Source organism: Pteronotus mesoamericanus, unplaced genomic scaffold (genome assembly GCF_021234165.1).
Source record: "Pteronotus mesoamericanus isolate MK-2021 breed Mesoamerican mustached bat unplaced genomic scaffold, CSHL_Meso_final contig_657, whole genome shotgun sequence".
NCBI classification, from domain to species: Eukaryota; Metazoa; Chordata; class Mammalia; order Chiroptera; family Mormoopidae; genus Pteronotus; species Pteronotus mesoamericanus.
In genome coordinates, this window is record NW_026555229.1 from 13593864 (window position 1) to 13613313 (window position 19450).

Here is a 19450-nt window from a genome sequence, read left to right on the forward strand (position 1 = left end):
TGTTCTTGTGTCTTAAGGCATGCGTTTTGTTGCAGCAGGATTTCTGGTGGATGCTGGGAAGTGGAAAGAGATGCCTTTGTTTAAGGTGTTGTTTTAGGATGGTCTGGGTGTTCCGGTGTCTAGGTCTTTGCAGGAATGCTTAAGCCCACGTACCTGCCAGTCGGTGCTGGTCTTGCCTTCCCAGGGGGCAGTCAGAGGCCCCCTCCCTCGACACTTTTGAAAAGGGCAGGCAGTAGCCCAAAGTCCTGATCAGAAGTTTATTTCTCCTTAAAAGGAAGAGGCTCCTAACATAGGGGTGCTGTTCCTGTCCTGAAAATAACTGATGATGAAAGAAAAAGTCTTAAGTATCCTTTTTTTTTTTTTTTTTTAAAGTGTTCTGTGTTTTAAGCTAATGGCATGGAAATTAAACTTCAAGTGGGCCATAATGGGAGTTAGTTACAGGGTGAAAAGGAAGGAAAGTGGACCGAAAAATCAAAACCTAGTAGGAAATGAATCTGGATTTTTTATTATTATTTTTAATAAACAAAGTGAAGTGATTCATTAAGCTGAAAATAAAGCAAATGCCCCACCCCTTCCCACTTCAGTGGAATGAACAGGCATCAAAAATTAATTTTCATCACATTGGGAATGTACTTACAGCTGGAAAGGCCAAAAAAAGGGTTTCCGTTGTTCTAGTTGCCTTTGAGGATGACATCTCTGGTTGTAGAAGCCTGTTCCCTTTCCTCCCATCTCTGGAAATCTCTGATGTCTGGTATACGAGACACCTAGGGCCAGTAGTAGTGATTAGAACTACAATAAGACATCAAGATAGGCCGATAATAGGGGAAGCGGTCAACCGTAACATGTTGGCTTTCCTGTTGCTGGAGAGTGGAGCACACCTTTGTCCAGCACCTTCCTGGTGCTTCCTCTGGACAGGGGAGGGCTGGGTCACCTTGGGTGTTACAATGAGTGGGTGGGCTTGGCCGCCATAAACAAACACAGGAAGGGAAGGTTTATTTTGTTGAAGTTTCACTGGAGGGAATGAAATGGAAAGTGCCTTGGAGGTCGCTTTGGGTGACACCCCTGGGAGGGAAGTGCCATGCGGAGGGTCTGCCTGTTGCATGGCCAGGGTGTAACAGCCACCATTGCTGGACGAGGAGGTGAGTGACGTGGGTGCCACAGGCGACCAATAGCAGGGCGGTCCCCAGGGTTGAGGATTGTGGGAACCTGGTTCTTAACCTGAGATAAGTGAGCCTCTGCTGGCCCTGTGCTTTGTCCCGGGTCTCTCAGCCTTCCCACCTCTCCCAAAAAGCGGAGGACCAACCAGCGGTCTCATGTCTTGTTCCAGTTCAGAATGCCAAGTTTTTACAGGGTCCTTGCATTTTACCTTTGTCTTAAAAAGCTAGACTGTAATGAACAGGCATCTTCCTGTTTTACAGGGAAGGAAAAAAGCAGTTGAAAAATTTGTTTTAGGAAGGAGTATTTGGAAAAAGAAGGGCTGGAAGAAACAAGAAAATAGTTAAGGCTTCTTTGCAGTAGCTGGGGGAAGTTGAGCTCAAAATTGCTCCAGCACAGTCGTTACTGGCTGGGAGGGAAGGCTCCTTGGAGCTTGTGCTGTGGGTATTTATGAGCTGGTGGAGGCTATTCTGTGTGGCTGGACACCTGAGGAGGGGAGTGATATTGTTTGGGGGTGTTAGGATGGCGTGTGTGAAGGTTAAATTAACTTTGTCCTACTTGAGTCTTCAGGACTTTGCAGCTGCATTTTACTGTTTAATTGCAGCCTTCTCTCTGGGTTGTGTTGTTATTTGGGTGGTGATGAACGCCAGGATTAAGAATGGAACCCGACAAGTGAAAATTGAATTTGGATTAGCCACAGTTTCATTAATGCATTCATAAGGCTGTGATTATATGAAATTTTGTTTCCACGACCTATACTTAGTTATCAGGTGTCCATTCAATTTTAATTGACAATATGAGATTCCTGTGGTTACCCTGAGTGCAGATCGCCTAGGGCTCCGCAGGGTCTGTGGGAAGCAAAGCCTGGACAAGTTTCCAGTAAGCTCTGAACCAGGCAAAAGAGGAGAATAAAACCCGCTGAGAAGGGGGACGCGTTGTTAGTGTTGCCTTCTCTGCTTAGAAGGAGAACCCCCCCCCCCTCCAGACAAGAGCCACTCTCCAGCCAAGAATTCCAAACTCGCGGAGGAACCTGTCTCTGGCACAAAAGTTGTTTTAACACGATGCAGAATTGTCACAGTAATTAGTGCAATCTCCGCTTACTGACGGGCAGTTTTCACAAAAAGGACAGGGGAGCAAAGAGTGCAACTTCCATTTTCTTTTTCAGCAGTCCACTTTAGGTGGCATGCTTCTGAGTGTGTGTGTGCGGGTGGGGGGGGCTTTGTGCATGGGGGGCATGTCTTCGACTGCTCAGCGTTCACCTTGGCTTTTTTTTTTTTTTTTAACGGAATATGGTTTATGGCTGCTTTGACAGGTGAACAAATACTTTTTTGGGGCCCACCTTTATTGTGCCCTCTTTAATTTTGATTAATACGCTCTGGGGCAGGCAGACTCATATACAGGAGGTATTTTTGTTTATTTGTGACAGATAAAATGCTCCCAGAACCCACTGTATCCTACATTGGGAACTTCCAGCCTTATGCCATGAACAATATGGCTTTAGACTGGTTTTTAAAATTTGACTACTACTGCGTTGTGTTTATTTTGAGTTGGTTCAAAAGCTCTTATGTGACCCCCTCCGCCCCTTTTCTTTTTTATGGGCTGAATAATTTTTCTGGCAGGGAGTAAGATACACACTAATGGACCTAAAACCCTTGCAGGCTAGGTTACGCTTAGCTATACAGAAGTGTTTTGGTAATGTTGCTAGTAACAGTATAGTAGTAGTGATAGCAATAGTTTGTTATAATGAAACCAATCTGTGTTTGGCAACACCACTGATTGGCCTATTGCTAAGAGGGGGATGGGCAGCAATTTCTTAGGACCATCTGATTCTTCATCCTTTGTGCGTGAATGGCAAACTAAAATGCATTTTCAGGTACTGTTGAGATCCTTTAGTGACTGTTGTGTTGTTTATGAAAGAAATCAGCAGATGGTGTTTGTTTTCCCAATTGGTAGGATCCCAAGATTAACAAGCGCTGCCTGATGAGGACTCTTGGTATCCCTTTCTATTCGGGGATAGCACTTCTTTGATGGGACTTCAGAGGGAAAGTCCTGGAGAGATTTTGATACATATTTTGCTGTGCAGAGTCTGATGAACCAGGGTGGACGTTCACTCAGTGGCCACCGAGGGGGTGGTGGTCTTTCTTTAGAAAACTTGGTGGCTATTTGACAGTGGTTGGCTCCCTCTTTGGGGAAGTGTGGACACCTAGCGTGCGGGCCACCGAACTGTCCTGGGCCACGTCGCTTAGTCATTGTGAAAGAATGTCTAAGGCGTGGGGTGGCCCCTGAATTCTGCCTGACACGTTTGTTTTCCCTAAAACAGAATTGCGTTTGAGAGCCAGAGCCAGTTACTAGAACTGTCGGGGGCTTGTATACCTGTGGCAGCCTTGTGGCTTCTCGTAATTCTTCCTCTCATAATCTCTTCCTCTTGCCTACATGTTGCAATTCTGATGACTTTTTTGCAGCACGGTTAATTTTTCTGCAGCATCCTGCTCAGCACACTGGCTTCCTTTATGTCTTAATGGGCATCCGTCTTTCCTTTTCATGTTATTGATTCTCACTCCTGGCCCCCTCCCCACTCCCTTTTTGCTTATTGAATAGGGCTTTTTTTTTTTTTTTTGACTTTACCTTAGATTATTATGATCATCTTATCCATAGCAACAAATAAAAATACACAGGTCTTGATTGAATGCCAAGGCTGCAGTTCAATCTAGGAAGGTTTGTCTGCTATTCATAAACTGCTTAAGATGTTGCCTTGTAGTTTGTGACATAAGCAGAACGCTTTGATTTGGTTTCTTTCTACAGCTCCATTTTCAGTCCGGGAGCACACATTACTCTGCGTACAAAACGATTGAACACCAGATTGCAATTCAGGTAGGAAATGCCACAGATCCTGAAGCTTGAATTGTCAATATGTAGGTCTCTTGTGTCTTTTTTTTCTCCACCCCTTCCCCCCACCTAGATGATGATGGTGATGGTGATGATGATGATGATGATGATGTCGATGATGATGATGATGATGATGATGATGATGTTGGTGGTGATGGTAATGATGGTGCTGGTGCTGGTGGTGATGACGGTGGTAATGATGACCGTGGTGAGGATGACGATGGTGGTGATGATGGTGGTGATGGTGGCTGATTCATTGGGGGAGGTGGGAAGCAAAGGATGAACAAGAGCAGAAGAAATGCTGCTAAAATGATTTAAAGATATGGAAAGAAAGAGAAGCCTGTGTTGTTTTGTGAAGAGTCTCTTGTTCAGGCATAATGGGCACACAGACCCCAGCTTGGCTACTGTTGTTTTGCTTAGAGAGGGGTCTTAAATTAGGAGTAAAATGAAGCGACAGAAAGTGAATGGGAAGAGGGAAGGGGGGAGATGGGAGAGGAGGCTGTGTGACGGCCAGAGAGTTGTTTCCGGTGGATCAAAATCATGTTAAGTGGTGCTAAGAATATCACTTTTGACCTGATTGTCCTGAAATGTTGATTTCTCCTGGGCCTGTTGATATATGACACTAACAGTGCTGGAAGGGAAAGGCGACAGATCCCAGCTTCTGATGAGTGTCCTGTTTCCTGCTCACGTAGTACTTCCATTCTCTTAAATCCAAAGGCTAAACAAATCATGCACTAATATAGACTCAGAGCTGAACTGATGCCAACAGAATGCAGTAGTGGAGGGCGAGCCGACTAATACGATTTTCGTCTGTCTGCCTGGCCTTGCCTGGCTTTGCCAGGATGGATGGACCTCATGGTGTAACTAATAGGACTGAAACTTCTTGAATCTTCTGGTTTAACCCTTTGAAGGGAGACTTTTGAAACCGGTTGCTGCAGTGTTCAAGTCTGGCCCTCGGGTCTTTTTAGAGGTTGATGTTGGTTGGTGAAGTGATTTTCCTGTTCCATCGTTCTCTGCCTTGTAGTTACCTTTTCAGATAACTTGTGTTCTGTGCATGTGGCCTCGTGGAACCCCAGCCACATGGCCTCTTGGTATCTCTGCTGCTTCATATTTGCATCTTCCGGGATAAGACTTTCAAATGGCTGTTTGCCCCAGGTAACTTGTGCATCATTTCACCAGGGGAAACTATGACTCAGCAGACATCTTTATTTGGTGGATCCCTAATATTTTTGTACTCATTTCAAGGAGACGGTAACTTTAAAAATATTTCAGCGACTTTCAAAGTTGTGCAGGCTGACCTCTGCGTGTATTTGAGGGCAAAGTGCAACCTTGAGTTTACTCCTTAACCCCCAAATATTTTCAAGACTGGCATCTTTCGTTTGATGCTACAATTTTTCTTGCTGCCACACTTCCGGGTGAACCCTTTTCCCTTCCGATTAATGGCACAGTAAGTCTTGCTCCCAGAAAGTGGTCTAGATTCAGGGTTTGCTTAGAGAACATGCCTAAACCCTAACTCCTGATGAATGGATAGATGGACAGACAGTGTCCCCAGGCCTACTCTATCTCGGGGAGTGCTGGAAAACCCTGTTGCCCAGGGTGTGGGAATTGTTGAGATTGAATAGCACAGTGATCCCTATCTTGGTGTGGAAAGGCTGGCTGGGGCCATGTCACTGGGAGACCAGCCGAGACCAGACCAGCTGTTGTGTCTTTACACCCGGGGCTGAAGCGTCCCTTGTTAGGCCGAGCAGCTCGTCTTTTCTCCAAACCACCTGGCACGGGGCAGGCCATGGGAAGCTCTTTCTCAGGAGGAAGATGGAGTAAATTACAGAGCTCATTGTTTGGAGGACTGAAACCATTACTATTCCTCCATGAACAGGTAGTATTGTTCTCTCCTGCTTCTATTTGCTAAGGCTTGATGCCCGTGTGGGCAAACAGAGAGACATTTTATTAGAGACCCAGCACCGGCATGCTTTCAGCGTTCATTCTCCCCCCTGCCCTGCTGGATGGACCAGGATGAGGCCAAGCCAAATGGCAGCTCGCTGTAATTCTAGTTTGATCATCAAAGGATAAATGGCAAAAAACAAAACAAAAGCAGCACAGGGAGAAAAGAGGAAACCTCAGACACAAAAAAATGGTTCCCAAGGCACATGGTAGCTCAGCGCCGGGGTGGGGGTTAGAGGAGAGGGTGGCCTTGCTTCGGTGAGCAGTAGACATTTCCCTTGGCTCTGTTCTCCAGTTTAATGCTTAAATCAACTTGATGGTCCAGGCCGAAGTTTTTTCCCTGGAAGCTTAAACCTGTTTAACCTTAATAAATACTGTATTTCAATATGAGCTGAGCTTGTTGCTCTCCTAAGCTATATCCTAAAATAACCTCGAGAAGTATGATACCATGTATCACATGAGTTTCATACCCCTTTCCCTTCCCATCTCTCCTGTAATCTCAGGGCTTGGCCAGGTTCACCGTTTGTATGAATGGACGCTGAGTGTTTCTGTGGACGTGTCATGTTCTTGTAAAAGGTATGGACATGATATCCATGACTGCGTTGGGGTCTGCCCCCACTTTTGACAGTCTCCCAACTCTTCTCAGTTTTGAAAAGATACAAGCAACAAAAATGATTCTCCCTAAAGGGTTATCACAAATATAAATGGAATGAAAATTAAAATATCTCTTTTTAGATATAGTTATTTGACTTTATTTATATGACTTTTAAAAAGTTTTATTGAGGTGTAGTCCTCAGCTCTTTAGTGGAGGGGTGGGTGGATGAATTTTCACATATAAAAACATTACCCAAATCAATGTTGTATAGAATGGGGTTGGAATATTTTTTCTCTAAAGGGCCAGACAGTAAATATTTTAGGCTTGGTGAGCCACACCATCTCTGACAACTACTCAACCTCACCATTGTGATGAGAAAGCACCCCAAAATAGTACTGAAAGGAATAGGTGTGGCTGTGCCCCAGTGGAACTTTATAAAATCAGACAGTGGCTGGGTGTGGTCCATGAACTAGTTTGCTGGCCCCCCCGATAAAGAATATTACCAGCTCCTCAGAAGTGTCTGTGGCTCCTTTCTCTTCATGGTTCTCCGCCTTCCCCCACCTCCAAAAAAATTCCCATCATGGATTCGTTTTACCCATCGTCATTGATTACTTTTGCCTGGTTTTTGGCTTCTTAGAAATGGAATTGTACAGAATATACAGTTTCATGTCTGGCTGCACTCAGCATCATGTCTTTTATCCCCATTACTTTGTGGAGCAGTAACCTGCTTTTTAATGGCTGCGTAGTATTCCACATAGGAACACGCCACAATGCATGTAGGTTTTTTTTTCTGTGTTCTTGGATATTTGGATTGCTTCCAACTTCCTGCTCTTTTTCAGTAAGGCCCTGGTAACACCCTCACCTACGTCTGCTCATACCCAGGAGTGGACTTGGAGAGGCGAGGGGTAATGTGTGTGCTTAGCTCTGCCTTGACCTTTTGAGAGAGACTTAAACACTGGATTTCAAGTGTTGTCATGGAGATGTACTAGCAGGTGGTTGTTAGGTATGTGAGTGATATTTATGAGGAGGAGCAGTAAGATAAGGCTACTTGGCCCCGAGTCCAGTGTAGCCCCTTCATGTCATGGTTTGGCCTTTGGCCTCAGCTCCTAGGAGCTCCTCCCACCGTCTCATTAACCTGGGAGGGGGGGTTGCAGGCTGGACACAGGGGGGACCCGCACTAGAGAGGACTCCCGGGGATGCCCCGCAGGCGATGGTGCATCAGTGTTTAGGCATTTCTCTTGCCTCCCTGAGGAGAACTCTCCCAACACTTCTCTACTCATCATTATTCCAACCCCAAGAGCAGGGTTGGAAGCAAGGTCAGGACCCACAGATGCCTCCCTTGGTTTTCAGAAGGGCTACTTCAGAACCAATTAAGCCTTTGTGTGAGGAGTATTTTGGCCAAAGGTTGATATTTTAACACCAAGTCAGACGTGATTTAGGAAAAAAAAAACACGCAGCAAAAACAAACGGAGAAGACCTCTCTTGGTTGTTTTTATTTTAAGATTAAAGTGGTTTGTGTGTGTGCTTGTATGTGAGTGTGCATGCACATGCTTGTGTGTGCGCACAAAGACAACTAGGAGAGGATCCAGAAGAAATGGACTATTTTATTTGTTTACACAGCTGAGCAGTGGAGACTTTGCAGTGGGTGTTGCTTTCCCTCTTGTCAGGCTAGCAAGTTCCCGTCTGAGCTTTACCAAAGCTTACCCCTTCTGTTTGGTCTCAGAACTCGTCTGCCATGATTCAGGAAGGCCCATGGGCCCTCTTCCAGGGCCTTTGTGCTTTGTGGAACCAGGGACTGAAGGATAGAAACTGGAGAGAGTCCCTGCTCCATATTGGCCCCTTACTCCTGGATGTGAACTTGCCTACGTCTTAAAATTGTTATGATTCCTGCGGTGCTATGTCTTGTAGTCCAGCTCTTTGACCAAGTAGACCCTTGGCATTTGTGATAAAACTGTCCAGAGATGAGCACCGATGGGTATGACCAGGATGTTTGCGAGGGTTCCTGGCTTCCCTCCAGCTCACGTTCCTCATCGTAGTGTCTTGTGTTCTAAGCCTGTCCTCACAAGTTCCCTGGCCTTTCAGTTTTCATGAGGAGTTGCTGTCTTAGTTGAGGAGCAAATGTGGGATAAGTGGGAGAACTCCCCAAAATAGGCTCAGTTCTTGGTGTTATCACTTCTCACTCTTCCTGTAGATCCATCGCCACACCTGTCTGTGAGGTTTCATTTCTGCTTCTCACAAAGAATAAATGAGAGAGAGAGAGAGAGAGAGAGAGAGAGAGTGAGAGTGAGCTAGAGACAAATGTTACAGTAGTTTGACAAAGCCTGCAGATGCCAGTTAACTCATTCAAAAGGTTCATTCACTTGCTACAGTGTTGTTTTAGCCTGATTGTCTAGCTTAAGTCCAAACCTCAGAATACTCCATTCATTCATTCATTCATTCATTCATTCATTCAAAAGTATTTATTGTGTATCAGCTGTGTGCCTGGGGAACTCATCAGTGAGCCAAATAGACAAAAGTCAGTGTGCTGTCACCGAGTTTAATTTCTAGTGATGTTTTAAAAATGGGTTTCTGAGCGCCCCACTCCCGTTGTCTGATTGAGTAGGTTTTGGGTGTAGTCTGGACGGTTGCATTTTTAATCAGGGTTCTGATTTTCTGCCTACTAGAATTTGAGACTTGCTGTCCTAGAGTCTCCTGAAATCCATCAATTGATCATTTATTGGATGCTCAGTTATTTTCACATGGTGAATCAAAATTGAAGGGTAGCCAAGTACTCGATTGGGATAACTTTTTCTCATTTTGGGTGAGACTGCCCTTAGGGCCCATGAGGTTTTGACACCCTTCCTTATCCACGGTATGTGGAGAAAGCCAGGTACTTTTGCATGGCTCAGAAAGAGATGTTTCTTTGTTTATGCAAGAGTAGCTTGGACAATAATGTGCTTGGTGTTAGGGTCAGAGGCAGTAACAATAGCTGATAATAATAGCAGCTTGTGCTTATAGAATTGTTCGAATGCATTGGGTCCAGTGTTAAGTGCTATGTGTGAATTATTTATTGATTTTTTTTTTTTTTAATAAGAACATGGAAGAAAACCTGAAAGACGTAGTTAAACTCATTATTGCCATTATTCCCCTTCGTAATCCAGGAAACGGAGACACAGATACCTGAGGTATTTTGCCTGAGATCAGGGAATTAGGATTCAAACCCCAGCAGTCATACTAGGGAGAGACTATACCATACAGCCTTATGCTAACTATTGTCTGCTCAAAAATAATGCTCAAGAGGATCCAGGGATTTCCTAAAGCAGCTCCCTGGGCTGCATACAAAGGAATCACCTGGAGTTGCTAAAAAATAGAAAGTCTGGGTTTCGCCCCTTGGAGAGGCCCATTTATTAGGGCTAGGGCAGTGTCTTATTGGGCAGGCGTCACCTGCAGGGCAGCTGACCTCCAGGTGCAGCTCAAGGCCCCACCCTCCAGAGTTTCAGCTTCTGTAGGTCTGGGGTGGGTCCTGACACTGACCTCTTTAACAAGTTTTCGTGTAACCATGATGTCCCTCATCTGGTGACAGGACTTTGAGAACCACTAGACCAGGGCAGCGGTTCTCAACTGTGGCTGCCTGTTGCAGTCCCCGGGGGAGCGGGAGAACCAATGCTTAGGCCCAGCTCTGGCCCGGCCCACCTGCCCTTGGGTCCCTGGGGGTTGGGACTGGGCAGCCCTGTCTCTGAAAAACTTTCCAGGTCGTTTTCCTGTGCACAGGTGGTTGAGGAGTGCCAGTCTAGGAGGTCTAGGACTCTCTATCCCTTCCCCACTCTTTTCTTGAATCTAAAGCGCAGCGTTTCCTTCGAGAACAACTGTTGTAAAGTCTTCTGTTTGTTTACTTTAGCTGGACTCTCTTTCCTTGGGGGAGAAGTGTCTGGTTATGTTCAGAGTTCTAAAGGATGCCTGTTCAATGGCAGGAGTCTCTAATTTGAGAACATTACAAACAGGGATGTTCAACTGTCCTGAGTTAGTACCGGTGAGTGAAGGTGGGAATCTGCTGTTGTGCACACGGAGCTAGGAGCTATGGAGCCTGAAGCTTGGGGACCAGGCGACCTAGGGCTGCTCACACCTCCCTGTCATGCTCAAATGCAGATTTGGGTTGAGTTGTTCCGGGGAGGGGCCTGAGATTCTGCATCTCTAACACTCCCAAGGGGTGCTGATGCAGTTGGGCCCCAGTGCACTCCTGGAGTGCTGCGGAGGTCGAGCCCGTTTTGGAAGGTGCAGGAACGGAACTGCGAAGAGGCACGTTGGTTTATCCGAGGTCTCACATCTCGGTGGAAACAGGGCCAAGACTAGAACCCAGGAGTCTGATTTGGCGTTGTTGTCTGTCTTTCAAGAAGTTATCATCTTGTCTAAGCAGTTGCATTACATTGGCCAGATAAAATGAAACAATCTGGTTTTGCTGTTTTTACTTATATCATTGATTGAACTTATATCTGTTCTAATTGTGTTTGTACAAGTTGAGATATTTGCATCTGTTCATTCTCCACCATGTTGAGGCACGTGGGGCCCAGTCTGCTGGAGTTGCAAGAGGGCTGGCGAAGATGCAGAGAGTGTCTGCTAGCCCTGCTTAGACACCGGAAAGAGCGAAAGCAACTGTTCTATCAAGCACATGCGTCCCCCTTTCGGTCCACAGCAAGTGGCCTGGAGGCCTGACCTGTGACAGTCAGCTGGCAGTATTTACTTCTGTGTGACTCTTATAAGTTGCACTTCCTAACATTTACTTTTTATAAAGTTGCCGAGAATCATGGGGCTGTTTAGCTAAGCACAGACGTTTCTAAGTGGGTTGTAGCTGACGTTTGCAGGCTTATCAAGCTTAGCACTTAATTTGTTTCTGGACGTGTGTTTGGTTGCTTTCAAATCCTGATCAAACAGATAAGTGGTTGCAAATTGTTTTTTTAATGGTTTACCTTGAATAGTTAATGAATAATATTTAATGAGTAATAGACTGAAATGGGGGGGGGGGAAGTACCTAAAGCTTAAAAATAGGTACCTGTACTCTACAGGGGTGGGCAAAAGTAGGTTTACATTTGTGAGTAGGTGAAACAGTTTATTCTTGTGTTATTTATTAATTATGGTATTACAGATTTGTGTTACAACTATAAACCTACTTTCGCCCACCCCTAGATATCTCTCTATCTTTATCATGCTATAAAAAGGAACATTAGAATCAAACAAACATTTGTGGACTCCATGAAGCATCCGCACAGAGCCCCAGTTGTGAAAGGGATACACAGCTGGGAAAAGAGCGGGTTATACTGGGTCCCCCTAGCCTGGAAACCACCGTCGGTTGCGCGGGGCATCGGCCTGTGCATTACAGGCTGTTTGCTTACCCTCTCCATGCCTGCAGCACGCAACAAAAATGGGACAACCAAATATGTCCCTAGACCTTAGCAACTGTCCCCTGGGGGGGTGTCCATCTTGGCCCCAGTTGAGAACCATTGTTTTAATAGAACCATTTAAAGTGTGCGCCTATGCCATTGAGATGTTACAGTTGCAATTGAAAGGGACAGGCGGTACAAGAGGAAGTTGGTGGTTCAGCTCCTGCTTCTGGAGTCAGATTACTTGGGGTTGGGTCTCAATTCCACCAAGACTCAGTCTCCTAATCTTGTAAAGTGGGGGTAATGATAGTACCTGTTTCCAGAAGGTGGTTGGGAGTTTAAATGGGGTGGAGTGTCCTGAGGTGGGCAGTGCAGGAGCACACGGCCAGGAGCTTGGTAAACACAGACTCCTGTTCCTGCCCCTGAGCACTATGTGAAGTACTTGCTTGCAGATTTAGAATATGCCTTATCCCGACATGCACTGTATATTTTTTATTTCCTGTCAGGAACATCACACATGATAAATTTGATAACCTGGACCATCTTTGCTGGCATAACCAAGATTTATGACTCCTGGTGGTTGCTGTTTGCATTTCTCTTATGTCACTTAAAAAATTCTGCCTAGTCCTTGTAACATTTGCCTAGAATATAAGCTCTTCTGCGATTGTGTCTTACTCATCTTTTATAAAGCACCGTGCATGAATGCCCGGGACGTGCCACACGTCCAGCAAGGGGTGTGAATATGTTTAGGCAAGACGCACGGTGGGCAGAAATGGGAACGGAGTATGTGAGATCAGGGTGGGTATGTGTTAGAGATAGCTTTCTGCATTTTTCTCCGAATAGCCCTTTTCATAACATAAGAGGCCAGTGATACTAATAATAGTAATTTTATTTTTGGTATTCAACCAAATACTTATATAGACCTTCAGCTCCTTTGTTCACTTGGTGTCCCTTCCCAGGTATCTCCTATTTTAATTTCAGCTCTCCCTCAGTGCATGAATCTGCACCCTGTCTTAATGTCTGTGGCATTGCTCAAACCATGGTTGGGTGGTTGGGTTGGCTCATATTTATCTGATTTTCTTCTAATTTTCAAAATGCTTGGAGGTTAGTTGATTTTCTAAAAGCAACACACGCTTTTTAAATTTTTTAAAATGTGAGAAGTTGTGTTACCCACTGGATCATAACATTTTGTCAGACTTTGATATAATAGTCATGAATTCCTGCAGGGTACTTCCTGAAAATTAAGCAAGTGTTATACTGCTTGTGGATGGATGAGCCTGTCCAGGCAGATTCATTTCTTTCTATTCCCAAACCTTGTGCCTCCCTGAATTTTGAGGTTGCGATGATAACCAGAATAAATAGCTTTGGCTGAAAATCGGAAATTGTCCAGGGCTTGAAAGTGGATGTGTGTGTGTTGGTAGCCCATCCTAGCCGGGCAGGAGGATTCTTTTTACCAGGGCTTTGACGCGGCTGCTCTGTAGGAAAGATAGTCTTGTGTCAATAGTTTTTAAGTTGATTCAGGAAGCATCGTTGATGATTGAAATTGAAGAATTGTGAAGACAATTCATCTTGAGGAACAGAGAACATCGAGTGCGAGCTGGGCTGCTGGGAGCCGACATTGACATACGGGCCGTCATCAAACTAATTGTTGTTTGAATTACCTGTTATGATCCGATGACAAATCTGCCTTGCTCCTGCCACTGGAGCAGAAAATGTAGCTTGAATTGGCGTGATGTTAGCAAGTGTAAACTGTACTTCAACAAGATGGATAAACCCAATTATGGGGCAGACCTGTAGAGAGAAAATCCATTTAAATCTCGTAATGTTAAGCAGAGCTGTGTTTAATTCATTTGGACCAATTTGGGAATGATGTATGAGTGCTGGTGGACATTAGTCAAAGGGGGGGACCACTTGGGGGAAAGGATGAGCCCGCGCTGCAAGCCACCCCGGGAGGCAGCTGGGGTGTCGTCTCAGCAGCCTGCGCTAATGGCGGGGAAGGGCAGAAATGACAAAACGATGTACTGACTGCTGTTGCGAGAGCAGCACTGTGTAAATGAACCAATAAGGAAAACACATGAAGCAGAAATGAGAGGAGGTGGTTTTCCTAAATGTTACTGACAGTCCAAAATAGAAAGGAAATTTGAGGTTCCTCTGCTGTGTTACCAGTCCCTGACACCCTCGTGGGCTGTTCTAAGCCTTGTAACAGGAGGCTGAGGAAATGTTCTTCACTGTTGTTTAATGATGATTTAAAAGAGAGACAGAAAGGAAAGGGACAGCTAAATTTAAATCGATAATTGTGGGGCCTTTGATTCTCCACTGGGAAGCAGTGAAGAGGGGACTATTATTCTGAAATATGGATGCGGTGCCCATTTGGAAGTTTGGAAGGTCTTGGCTATTTAATAAAAATGTCTATTTTTTAAAAAAAGCTATTGATTGGTGGCTGACTCAGCTTTGTACGTAGTAGGCGCTCAGTACATACTGATTAGGTGAATGACAACATTGGACTTTAGAGAAGTAACTTCCAGGGCTAAGAACTGCTGTTTCCCACACCTCAGTCATTCAGATCTGTAAGTACCTTGTGTCCCAGTTTCACCCAGTAGCTTTCATTCCCGGGAGTTTTATGATGTTATGTAAAAATTTATGATTTTACTTTTTACCCCTGCTTCTCTAGTGTTGGTTTTGCCTAGGAAGTTCTTAGAAGACTTCTAACTTCCTTTTATTTTGGGAGGAGCGATGAAGAGCCCCAATGAGTAGGGTTTTTTTTTTTTTTTTTTTTTGTTTGGAGGTTTTCTTCTCTTTTGTGCCGTGGACTAGTCTTGGAGACGGTGGCTGTTGAAAGGAGAATTTAAAAGCCTGGCGTGCAGGAGGAGCTTGGCAGCGGGCGGCCGAGAAATTCATGGTCATGCACTCTTTCCCCAGCTGCCATAAATCTAACCACTGGGATCGCTGGGTGTACGTGAAGGTCAAAGCTCCGAGGGTGTTTTTGTAATTGGGGCACAGCTCTTGGTATGGGACCTGGTGTCCATTCCAGGCGCATCTTTTCTCCCAGAGACCAATTTGTTAGGAGTTTACTTTCTGGCTTTCTCTAACTTTCAACTCAGTTGAAGGACCAATAAAGGGATGGTAAGAAAAACTTCAGGCTTTATAATAACGGGTCAACACTGAATTCTGAGAATCTGAATTGAATGGCCATCTCCAGCAAAACCCATCCGTGCAATTAGCCCTCAATTTGACCTTGCCCGACGGTAGACCTCCAAGTCCCTTCAGAACAAGTAAGTAATGCAATTAAGTGGATTCGGAGGAAACGTGGAGATGTGCTTCTGAGCCTGAATGTCTTTGTATTGCAGGAAGGCAGGCACATCCCTTGCATCCCCTGAGTTTTATGGGGGTTCTGTCTGGTTTGGCTTGAAAGCACTTGTCAGATTTATACTCCCGAGGGGCGGGTATAGACAGTGTGAGTTGGGCAGGCCGTGAATAAGGGGATTTCTGGAGAACAGACTCTTAGGGAGAAGAAAGCATCCACTTTGTGGGTAGAAACAGCCTGTGTGTGGTACGGGTACGTCTTTTCACGGCCCCGGGGGGGGGGGGTGCTTTCTGGATTAATTGTTGCTTTCTGGTGTTAACAGCAGAGCTGAAATCTTGTGGAAATGTGTACAAAGGGGAATTTTTATCCTTTTGATTAGAACCTAAGACTTAGGAATACTTAAAATATGATACAGGAATGAAATAGATCATTCTTCTTTGGCTTAAAATAATTTTCTGTGGAATTAAAAAAATGAGCTTCCCTGTGGTAGCAAATTCTAGATCAGGGCTTTATTGACATATGGAATCTATAAGGCTCAGTTCAGGAGTGTTTCAGGAGTCACAGTGTCCTGAACTTGATTCTTATCCTTAAAATCAGAAACAAACCTCCTTGTTTTCCTCCTCCTGGTCTTGAGTCACTTAGTTTTTATTCTGGAGTCCAGCAGCTTTTATTTCCTAATCATTGTTGAAGAAGCCAAGAATTTCCCTTTTAATTAAAAAAAAAAGACTCACTGACCCAATGTATACAAACGTTTTTCTTGAAAGAGAACTTAGAGGAAGTTTTGAAATTGCCCCTAAGCTAAAGGATGTGTTTACCAAACCACCAGCATGTGCTTCACGCACTCTATTTTGTTTTGTGTTTTTTTAAGAAAACTTGTCACTGATGTCACATTTTCATGATGGTGAATGAAAGCTGATGGCATATGTCTCCCCACAGAAGCCCTGAATTGTGAAACCAGTTGTGTCTGAAGAATTGGCACTCAGGGCTTGACTTCTCTAGCGAGGATGCTCTGGAAGAGGACCCTCCCAAGCCCCGCCCCCCAAAAGCCCAATTTTGTTTGAGTGGCTTTTCAGGGGAGCTAAATTTGCCAGTTAATCCCTATTAGAAAATAAATCCTAATATACATTCTTCCAGAAATGTGCTACTCCTGACATGATTTGGCCAGTTTATAATAATTTAGGAAAAGCACCAAGATGGTTGTTTTTGAGGACTGGGTTGGACACCCCCCCAACCACCCCCGCCCCTGCCGCCAGCTGTTGACTTAATAGTAATAAGTTGAGGGTGTTTCCTTCTTCAGCCCTTATTGGAATTTTGGGCCAACAGGATCCTCTTGGGGGCCTGGGTCTGCATCACAGTGAAGGGAGCCTGACAGTGACTTACACGTGACGGGAACCTATGATCTAACATGTAGAAAGTACAAACACAAAACCACACACCACATGCAAAGCAGATCTGGTTTTGATTTCGGTCTCGGCGGTTCTGTTATCGTTTCTTTTTTCATGAGAGTGGATTTTTATCTCTCGGTCTGACGTCTGGTTCGGTTCATGGTCTGTGGTTTCCATGTGCCATCACAGCTCATGGCTTCGGCTGCTTGGGGACCGAAGTGGCCGGGGCTGCTGGCCTGCGGGCATCTGAGGAAAGGGAGCCCCAGGGTGGCGTTGCCTGGGGACATCGAGGTGAGAGATCTTATGTGGGCCTGGGTTCCCTGATAGGTCAGGATCCTCAGCTGTCACACGTTCCCCACCCGGGTCCCTTCTCTCACTTTCTGTGTTGCCCACGGAATGCCTCTAAAGACTGTTTTGGAAACATCTAGACCAACTTGTGGTTGATCTTTCTGTTCTGTTATTTACCGATACCCCCGCCTTTCTCTCATCTCCTTGGGCAGGAAATATTTTTTCCTCATTAACTAGTTTCCAGGTCAGAATTTCCCCATGAAGTATGAGCTTTTCTTTAGCCAGCATTTTAAAATTTGTTTTTATTTTAATTTTTTCCTTCTTACTGAATTTATTGGGGTAACACTAGTTGACCAAATTATACAGGTTTCACGCACACAGTTCCACAAGACGTCATCTGCACACTATTGTGTGTTTATCCCCCAAGTCAAGCCTCCTTCCCTCACACCGTTCATCCCCCCTTCACCCCCTTCTGCCCACCCCCCACTCCCCCCCCCAGCAGTCACCACACTGTTGTCAGTGTCCACGAATTTTTTTTTCTCTTTTTCTTCTTTGCTCAATCCCCCGACCTCCGCCGCCAGCCTAGTAGTTAATTTCCACCCCCCCCCCCGCCTTTTTACTTAGAGATGAATACTTTAAATTGGGCAAAATACTTAATTGCTCTGTGTTTCCTGTTTTCTCATCTGTGAAATGTGGGTCAGTATTAGGACTTGTCTACTCTGGGTCATCGTGAGACTGAGAGGGGTTTAGCCCGGTGCCTGGTACATGAGAAAGGTTTAATGGTGTTAGTACTCTTGCCGTCAGCTCCGGGCAGACCGGCACAGTTGGTCACCCTGACAACACTGTTAACTACACTCTTGCCAAGTTGACAAGTTGGTGATAGATTGTGTTGGATGCCTGAGTCTTTCTTTCCCGCTCCCCCTCCCCAAATCATCCAGTGCTGAGTTGACTCTCCTGTATGAGAGGGCGGGGTCAGGAGGCCACAGTACCTTCTGGGGAGTGCTGGGGCACAGGCCTGTGCTGTGACAAATTTATCTCCCCGGGGAGGGTGGACAAAAAACCCATCCGGGAGACTGGACGTAGAATTATTCAACTTCTGATGGGCATGAAATTAGCGACAGCAAGACAGGAATTTGTGGCCTTTTGGTTGTACTGTCTGTTCTCTTCTTTGGTTGAATTTCTATTGCCTAGAACTTCATTAAAAAAAAAAAAAAAGATTTAAAAGGCATCCTTTTTGGTTATTGAAAGGCAAGGGGGTTGGCTCCTGGCTCGCGAACCTAATAACACTTACTTCTTTCTTTACGAGGGAGTTTCCTTGGCCGCTGTGGTCTGGCTATTGTTTGTCTGAATTTGTAATAAGCGTGTAACAGCCCCCTCCTCCTCCAATTTGCTTCAAAGACAAGCAGCCCTAGTGGGTTACTAGGGACGAGACCTTTGGAACCTGTGATTGGTAGCTAAGTGCTCTGGGGCCCCCGGGTGCCTGCGCCCGTGGGAGGAAGTGCCCTGTGTCTGCAGTTGAGTCTGTGCCCATGGCACAGGTCAGTTCGCTGGAACTTTCTTGCGGGGCTCTCCTGAGCAAGGAGTCCGCTAGTGGACAGCACACTTGGGCCTGTTCACACTTCAACTCGGATAAGGCCGGTGCAGTGGAGCTGGTCCCCAATGATTGATTCTCAGTGGTGGTTAAGAAATGACATTGATTCTCCCAATCGACTTGACAGAAGCCATTGTTTCTTTAACGTCTCCTGGCTCTAGAAGTTCAGGCCTCCCTCATTTGCAGAAGGCCGACTTAAACAGTGCTTAGAGGTTTGTCCGTTTTTACTGTGCTTTCTTCAGCTTTCAGGGCCAAAATGAAAAGAACTGGAGTGAAATATGAAGAACCAGAAAGCAGTCTTAGTCAATAGACTTTTTAAAATTCCTACTCCCCTCTTTTTGACTTTGGGATGTGTAAAACAATAGATTAGTGTGATTATACCCTCCCACTCACCCACCTCCCCCCTTAAAAAAATAGGACTTGTATTTCAGCAGGCTTTGTTAATCAGAAAGCTATGGTATTTTTGTTGGCGTTGGCCAGACTTTTGTAGCTGTTCAGTGGCCTTAGGCTGTGGAAGGTGCCTTGATTTCCTCCCCTCTACTGCTGAAGTTTGTCCTGGGTTCCCTGGTAGACGGCATAGCTTTTTAGCAAGAGCAGTGCTGTGTCTTTTTAATTGGCTAGTTCCTCTAAGTGATGATTTATTTCATACCTATCAGAAATGTCTTCATTTCCTTCATCTAATGGTTTTCTCCTCTTCTCCATGTTCCAAAAAAAAAAAAAAAAAAAAAGAAAAGAAAAGAAAGAAAATTAATACCGATAATAAAACTATTTCCCCAGGTGGCACTTGGTGAGATGAAACATTTTTCTCTGGGAGGACTTTGTCTTTGGATATGGCCGTGGGGAAGAATTAATGAAGGGAGAGGATGCAGCTTAGTTAATTACAGTTGCACGCTGGGAGCTCTGAACACTCCTAGGTCTGCCCATGGACTGCCCAGGTCACGGACCACTCCG

The 19450-nt window shown here is 45.2% G+C and overlaps 1 protein-coding gene across 23 annotated transcripts in view; it reads left to right on the forward strand.

Moving 5' to 3' along the window:
• TCF7L2 (transcription factor 7 like 2) overlaps nt 1-19450 on the forward strand; it is a 189335-nt gene that overhangs the window by 9071 nt on the left and 160814 nt on the right. For 12 of the 23 annotated variants that reach the window (XM_054581530.1, XM_054581525.1, XM_054581527.1 and 9 more), the window contains exon 4: nt 3958-4026. The exons of the other annotated variants lie outside the window; for them this stretch is intronic. In XM_054581530.1, the coding sequence (XP_054437505.1) occupies nt 3958-4026 (69 nt within the window). The remainder of the gene's footprint in view (nt 1-3957; nt 4027-19450) is intronic. 23 annotated transcript variants of the gene reach the window in all.